At 39.9% G+C, this 8,130-nt stretch overlaps 1 protein-coding gene across 1 annotated transcript; it reads right to left on the minus strand.

The window, feature by feature from the left end:
* Positions 1 to 244: 244 nt before the first annotated feature.
* LOC135165946 (golgin subfamily A member 1-like) lies at positions 245 to 7,636 on the minus strand. Its single transcript, XM_064127773.1, has 8 exons — positions 7,002 to 7,636; positions 6,401 to 6,794; positions 6,143 to 6,231; positions 5,895 to 6,023; positions 3,729 to 4,256; positions 1,859 to 2,386; positions 1,507 to 1,737; positions 245 to 1,416 (listed from the first exon to the last, which is right to left on the minus strand). The coding sequence occupies exons 1-8, from the start codon at positions 7,116 to 7,118 to the stop codon at positions 1,261 to 1,263; spliced, it is 2,172 nt and encodes a 723-aa protein (XP_063983843.1). The 5' UTR covers positions 7,119 to 7,636; the 3' UTR covers positions 245 to 1,260.
* Between the last annotated feature and the right edge of the window lie 494 nt (positions 7,637 to 8,130).

The raw sequence follows: 8,130 nt of genomic DNA on the forward strand, positions 1-8,130 counted from the left end.
ATCGGCGATCTGTACAAAAGAAGTTGACGTCGAAAAAAAAACGACAAGTAAGTTATTCACCTCTCTTGAGCGAACCTTTCCCCAGGTCACATTGAATTCATAAGACTGTTAAATAAATTTAGAGATGAGGATCGATGATTTTTGAGGGGATGATCTCTGTTGAAATGTTTGACAGAAAATATTCTGCAGAAACCAAATGAGAAAGCTTGGAGGACACAACAGGTTCAGACAAACAATGCTAAGATTATTGAATGGTTCCATGCTGTTTATTTAATGTACAATGTATCAACAGTTTGGATCTATGATAAGATGGCTCAATTAGGCACAGTAACTCCGTATTGAAATCTTTCGGAACATGTTCAACGCGTTTCACCCCCAAATCCCCATCTTCTATTCTCTATTTCACTCTCTTTCATCTCTGTTAGGAAAATGTTAGTTGACAGTGCATTATTAATACTTCTCGGTCCACGAAGCGGGTGAATGTCTATGAAACTTCTCGTACTATTTATTTATCTGAAAAATTTTCAACTGTCGGTCAACATCTTCAAAGTACTCAAGCCCATCATAATTACGTCTAATCGTTCGGGGTTTCTCGTCTATGTGAAATGAAAAAATCCTGTCAATCGAATTTTTATTGAAAAATTGACGGAAAGTCTCGTCACAGTTTAGAAAATCTCATTTAAAAATCGGTTGATCGTGCAAATTACTTTTGGCCACATCAGTGGGTCAACAGGGTCATTAATAATGTGCTTTTCCCTCTTCCTAATTTATATAATTAAATATCCAATTTTCAAGATTAAAATTTGGCCCTTTTCTGTCGGTATGGACTATGTGTCTGGCTCTTCAACAATACTCAAACTCATCATAATCTCATTACAATTACGGTTAATCGTCGGGGTTATCTTTTTTACGTGGAATGAAATAATCCCATCACTTCAACTCATCCCCTGCAAATTTGCAGTAACATACACAAGCAGTTTGTACAAAAAAAAATTAAAATTCACATAAACATCACAAGGGCTCACACGCAGGCAAAATCATCAAATGAATATCCGTGTTAATTGATTGGCATAAGTTATTGGTTCTAAAAAAATTCATGGAATTTCGTTCATCCCTATTCCTACAACCTGTCAGCTTCTACCCAAAAATAGATCGAGACAGTGGGAGCAGTGATTCGTCAATGGAATATGATTCAAAGTCAGTGACACTTTGGCCCATTGGAATTGGCTGTTCTCCTTGAACGGAGAAAACACCTCACTATCAGCTGGGGGGAATGGCTTTTGCTGTCTGCCCGAATCCTAGATTTGGACGTGTGCCAAACCACGACATTTTCCATTCCAGTGTTTCCTGGAGCAGTCTTTCTTCCTCTGGTGAAAAATGTAAGAGTGTGGCGACGGCTCTTGTTAGATGGAGCGCCTGAAAATTTGAGGGAATGGGGGTTGGAGATTTTGAAGGATCGTTTACAATTCACCAACAAATCGATAATGGCAATAAGAATATTGATACCTCGTATTCCCTACTCGTCAGGAATTTAATCAGCACGTGCTTGAGATATTTAAAGTTGACGTCTTCCTCTTGGCCGCTGGAATTTTTGGCAGTGACAGTTTTCGATGAACTGGGGTTGAGTATTGCTGGGGGTGGCTCAGCATCACTGTCCAATGATGATGAAGGTACTCGTAATTCTCGTTGAAGTGTCTTCTTCATGTCGGCTAGTCTCTGCTGGAGCACTTTGATTGTCTGGCACATAAATTTGTCTAGTGAATATTTTACACGACAACAACCCTGAGGGCAACGTCATTCTAAAAGAGAGAAAAAAGCCGCTGGCTTGAATCAAATATGTGGCCATCCTTAGACTCACCTTTGTTTTATCGCTCAGCTGTTCCTCCATATCCGATAAATTGTTCTTCAACGTCCTCTCCATCTCCTCGTTTTTCTTTCGATCATCCTCCGCCCGTTCAAACACTGCTAGCCTCTCCCTGGCCTCTTCGAAGCCCCTCGAGGACTCGTCCATGTCGTACCTCATCTTCTTCATAGTCCTCTCGAGGTTCTCGATCTTACTCTGTAGCTCCACGTTCTCAGTCTCCTGAATCCTCTTCTCCTGCATCGCAAGCTCGAAATCCTGCGAGACCTGGGCATTCCTGAGAAGCGCCAGGTCCTTCTCGTCGCGCTCCTTCTCGAGGGAAAGCCTCAGGGTAGCGGAGGATGTTCTTTCAGTCTCAAGGTTCTCTCGTAATCGTGCTAATTGCAGGTGCAAGGAGGTGTTGTTTGATTTCTCAGCTTCGCAGGCCAATTTCAACTGCTCCAATTCTGTTTGCACCTCTGACAATTGTTTAGTCTTCTCTTCCAAGTCGGACCTTAGTTTTACGAACTCTTCGTTCGATGAACCCTGGGAAAATTTCAAGTTTTACATTTTTATTGAAAAACTGATGAAAATCTTCGTCGCAGATGCGAAAATTTAATTTAAAAAATTAGCTTCCAATTGACATTATTATTGGCTTCATTAATTGGGTCCTTTGGGGCACTAATTGTCCCCAGGAAAACCATAAAACGGAGATGATCAGTTTTAAGGCATAATCGCATGATGGAATAATATTTTTCTTCACGTGTGAAAATGGCGCTTTATCGCACAGCGTAAATTTAATAAAATTAAATTTTTCGCTGGTGAATATTCCGTATTTTCAGCTTCATTCGATTTTAAAAAATTTTTTAGAATTATTGCACATCGCAATTATAATTGAAACACTCGGAAATACGAATGTGGGTCACATAATCCTGGATATATCGGTTTGTGTCATTTTATTATGTGTTAAAAATAAAAGCTCAGTGATAAGGAAGGAAGGAGGACAGAATAATGAGGTATTAAAAATAAAGATAAAGCAAAAATAATGAATCTTACGTTTTCATAAATTTTATTTCAATGAATAAAATTTACATAATGTGATACATAAAAATTCTGCTGCCAGATTTCCATAATTCTGTGGTAATGAAAAATAGTTTTGGTAAGGATCAACGAAAATTTAATTTCACTCGTGTTTTGTTGTCATGTTTTCCATTTTGGTTCTATTTGCGAATGGCGGAATGTTGCAAAGTGGGAGGTAACAACTTCGCATGCGGAATGATCGGGATTAAACGTGCTTGTTTGTTAAAAAAAATTATTCTAAGTGGAAAATAAATTGTGCGTTTAAGCGAGGTGAATCATGCGCTACTGTGCTGCCTTGGATAGCTTTTTTTGCCTCTTAGAGAATTAACAAACTCCTTCGAGTCGACTGAGCGTGAGGCATATTGAATTATTCCGTCTGATCATGTGAATCAGCGGTGAACTGAGGAAATTCAAGAGAGATCTGGAAATTAATTCTACGTGATAACTGTGAGGTTCACTATTCATGCTACAACTATCAACAACTATCTCATGAATTAGCCTCATACGACGTTTCCTCGACATTTTTTCGTCTGATCACGAGGCCATGGCATGTCCACTTGGACTCTATGGCAAATGGACCATGAATTAAATTTTACAAGGCACTTCTTTGGACTCCAGCGGACTTCATTCACTCGAATCATTAAAAAAATAACGCTTAGAGGTCTTGGTAATTGCAAACAGGAATGAAACTGAGTGCTATCGCTTCTCTAAAAGGACATGATTAAGATCATGTGGAACAATAACGTGTCCTTGACCCTCATGCAACTCCATCATTCTACCAAAACCATTATAAATCCCGGTAACTCACTATTTGTCGTTTAAACTCTTCGACCTCATCATCAACGCTGGCACGGAGCTCTTTAAGTTCCGTTGCCATCTCGTCGATGTCTTCCGCCATACGCAAAAGCTTAGCATCTTTCGTTGCCATTACAACATTGTTCACCTCAATATCAGCCTCCAACTGCTTCACCCTCTGCTTGAGTTTCTCCTTCTCCTCCTCAACCCTTCGTCTCTCCAGACCTTCTTCTCCAGCTTGTCTGCTCAGTCTGCCGACCTGTGTCTCCAAGGAGGATATCTTTCCTGACCAACTGGTCTTAATGTCCGACAAATGGAGATGGGCCTCTTCCAGTTTTCTCTCCAACAGTGTTCTCTCTCTCATCAGATCGGCAACTCTCTCGTCGACACTTGATTCACTGTTCGACTCCAGGGCGACTCTCTGCTCGAGGACAAATACCTTGACCATGAGGTGACGCACTTCCTCTTTAGTTTGTGCCAATTCCCCAGATAATTGCGCCTTTTCACGCTGAGTCGTGTGACGGAGGCTTTCCATCTCATCCTGAAAGGAGGATTTTTATTTGTTTTCTTTAGTCCGTTGGAAGTTCGCTGGGAGATTGCGGGCTTTTGCTAAAAGCATTATTCGCTGATTCTATCCGATTGGTCTGCGATGGGAATGGATTATAGGGAATTACGTACTTTAATTGAGTGGGAGCATGACTAAGCAAATTCAGGAATAAACCTATTGCTATTAAACATTTCAGTCATTTGATTTTTTCTCCTCGAGATCAATTAAAATATGAAATTTCCTGGGGGCGTTCTGCATACCACACAAAAGCAAATAAACAAAGTGAGAAAAATAAAAATATTAATCCATGAAATCCCCTTCTTAATGGAGGGTGAATAGTCCAAATGAGATCATGAGAATGTGGCTCAGGATGAAAGCCCCGTGTAAAGTACTGAAGATAAGATTGTTAGTCTCAATTGTTTGATCCATGCGCATTATCATAGTCAATTATCAAAAAACCAAACACCAGTGGAAAGCGATGTCACAGAGAAAAAAATGCATTTCGCGGATAAGTCACTGACGTTTCGAAATTTTTCATATTTTGTCCGATCAAAAATATCCAGATATTTTTTTGCAAATGATTTGTAATATAAACGCTCGAATGGAGAATAATAAGTTTATAAAAATTGGGAATAAAATTTGGAATGTTTTCCTGAATACAGTGACATATCCCTGAAAATAGAAATATTTTTTCTCTGTGAAGAAAAGAGAATGTTTAAGCTGTAAAGCAGCAAAGCTTTTCTCGTGTTTTTTTTTATAAAAAACGTACCTCCAGCCTTCTCAGCAGTAGCAGCAACAAATCAGCGGAAAATACCGCCTAATCTGTTCATCCGGTGTTTCTCGTGAGGGTAAAACTCTTTCCGACTCTTCGTGTGGGTTTTTTATGTTAAAAAATCATTGGACGGATCGAAATGGTAAATTTTTCCAATGGAATTTCATAGAACACACGGTTTCCGTTGGTGGATCTGTTTTTGTTGTGTCGAGAGCGTGAAAATGGTGGGATAGAACTCACAGGAATACGGAGATGGCGTGTAGAACACAAAGCAAAATATAAAATTCGAGAGCTCAGTAGAAAAGGAAGATTTTTCGCTCAGAAAGCAGGAGTTATCTCTCGCTCACATCATAAAAATCCCTCTTATCTCCCAATTCCGGAAGAGCTCAATCAAATAGACCGAACATGAGAATAAAAACCGGTTGAATGACAGATCTCGGGAGTTCGGAATGGACGAGCAATACATGAGAAAGCATACAGTATCAATGCTCTAGTTGTTTCAGCTGACAATGTATGCTAAGCGGTCGTCGATGTGTGCAGCTCTAATCAAACGTGTCTCCCACAGTTTCAGCATTATCAAGGCACAAACACCTCGAACGCTAATCTCTACGTGTCTCTCCATCACTCACAAATATTTAATATTGTCCTAAATCAACATATCGCTACTGATATTATAATGAGCCACATGATGAGCGTATGAGTGGAATCATGAATAAAAGTAGTGAGTAAAAAATAATAAAATAAGTTTCGCACATGAAAATTCAAATTTGAAGCCAAGTGGTTGTCACGATTATGGAAATTGCACTTATTGCAGTTATAAACGCCCCGAGAGCGATTTTTTATTAAACAATTGAGCTCACCTGTACATTATTCAGTTCATCTTCGTATCTCCGAAGTCGAGAGAGTTCAGTCTTCAGGGCTTCGATCTCGGTCAGGGCTGATTTTAAGTGATGAGATTTTTCATCAACTTCTTGTTCTTTTGCTAATAACTGAAATTGGAGGAGGAGAGGTGTTAGGGTACAGCAACAAATGCCGTTACAAACATTTCATTGTCTCCTTTGTAACATTGATATGTTATATAATATAATTTTAAGACAAAGTCACTCACTAAATGTTTGATTTTGGCCATTTCCTGTGTCTGGAACCCCTCGAGCTGCTCAGCATCCTCTTGGAAGCTGTAAAGTTTTTTTTTGTACTCTGAAAAATTCAAGAAAACAAACGATTATCTCATTATCCAGCACACCTGCGGAGTTGGCATCACGATTTTAATAGAGTGTCTGCATGCAAATGAACAATCTACTCGATAGATTCAGTCTCGAAGTGGTAAAAAATATGACAAAAAGGAGAGCCTCTGTATCGAAAGTACCTTCGGCGTCCCTGAGGGCCAGTTCCAGCGAGCTCCTGGCATGTTCAGCTTTCTGTTTCTCCTCTTCAACTTTCAATTTATCCTTCTCCTGTTTCTCGAGGATCTTCTTCCACTCTTTCTCCTTCTCGAGCAGCTTAATCCTCCACTCGTCATCCTTCTTGTCAATTTTCTTCTGCAATTCTGCCTCTTTTTTCATCAAACGTCTTCTCCACTCCTCCTCGCGATTCTCCAATTTTTTAATATCCTTCGGTGTCAATGGTGTACCATCGCTCAATTTGAAATCCAAACTGTTTTCTCGTTTGCGATGGAGGATGGGGGATGGGGATATGGCACTGCCGTCACGAGTCTCATCCAGGGATATTTGTGAGCCGCTTATGCTGCTGGAGGAACCAGTCTGCAATGAAAATATTCCTGGATTACCGAATACAGTGAAAAAAATGTTCGAGGAAATAATTTGTTAAAATGCGTGGAGATTCGCCAGTGGAGCATTATTCAACGAGTGGCCATTGACCTGTCATATGTTTCATCATTGTTGACCTTATCATTGAGCCAATTAACGACCCCACGAGCTTGCCACACAGGTAAGAAAGCAGGAAAGTACCTGGGAGATTTGTCTGGAGTTGATACCTCTGACAGAACCAGCGTTTCTCACCACAGCTGACACATCACTCCCGATTTCCTCGCGTATTTTATTCTTCAAACCCGCGAACATTTTCATAAACTCTGATCAACACTCTCGGGAGTGACAGAACCCACCTGTCAACGTCACCGAGCCCTATGAGTCACTCAAAATCAACACAAGTGGATCACTGGCTCCAGGACTGAATGGACAACTGGCATTTTTACTCAACGAGGTCACGAGTTTGTTTAAGAGTGAACAATGGACTTGTTTATTTTATGTTTACGGGAGAAGGAGAGGTGATACTACCGGAATGAGGATCTACGCGACACGATACTGCCATACTGGCCAAGATTGTGACGTAATTTGAGATTGAGGTGGGTGCTGCTATCTGGGGATAATTCGATTTCGTCGGGAGTATTGTTAGTCTGACGATTATTGCTTTTTTATTGATTTCAGGGAGTTTTTCCATTTTTAATGACTCTGGGGGCAGAAAAACATAAAAATGTTTAACGAGTTCCCTGCAAAATTTTATTGGACTGAAAATACGAGATTTAATTTTTAAAAATAAGTTTCTTTATTTATTAACTTTTCTGGACTCAAATTAAAAAAAGAATTATTGATCAGTTGAACACCACATTTTTTGTGGTGAATTCATCATGGAGAGACTTGAAGAGCCAAAAGTCAGAGGAAATAAAATATTATTTAACTGACTCACAATTTTGTTAAACCTCAACTCTTGTCACAACATTGGCCAGTCCCAACACCACTAGAATGCACATAATTGCGTAGACAGAATCATAAACCAGGATATTTGTCAAACTTATGAACATTAGCCCGACGAGGAGTTTAGCCAGAGTCCGAAAGAATTTCCACATTTTTCGGTGTTCAACAACTGCAAACCTAACCTAAAACCCACGAACTGGCTCCTCTTCTCTCGCGATAATTTTTTAAAGATCCTAAAAACGTAATTAAATATCCAAATTGGGGATTCAGAGGACCCCAACAACTGAAGCTATTCAAATTTCCGATCTAACTCCGCCACTCCGGCTTCGGAGTATAGGAAGGACTGATGTTATCAACCGAGAGTTGTCTGTAGTTCTGGAGATCG

The sequence above is a fragment of the Diachasmimorpha longicaudata genome, chromosome 9, assembly GCF_034640455.1.
Source record: "Diachasmimorpha longicaudata isolate KC_UGA_2023 chromosome 9, iyDiaLong2, whole genome shotgun sequence".
NCBI lineage: Eukaryota > Metazoa > Arthropoda > Insecta > Hymenoptera > Braconidae > Diachasmimorpha > Diachasmimorpha longicaudata.

What these genes read in the sequence shown, in the direction of transcription:
- LOC135165946 (XM_064127773.1), bottom strand. Translation starts at nt 7,118, where the DNA reads ATGAAAATGTTCGCGGGTTTGAAGAATAAAATACGCGAGGAAATCGGG. An exon ending in TGGCCAAAATCAAACATTTA is followed by an intron (nt 6,024 to 6,142) that starts GTGAGTGACTTT and finishes CTCCAATTTCAG; the next exon opens with TTATTAGCAAAAGAACAAGA. An exon ending in AAGAGTTTAAACGACAAATA is followed by an intron (nt 2,387 to 3,728) that starts GTGAGTTACCGG and finishes AAATTTTCCCAG; the next exon opens with GGTTCATCGAACGAAGAGTT.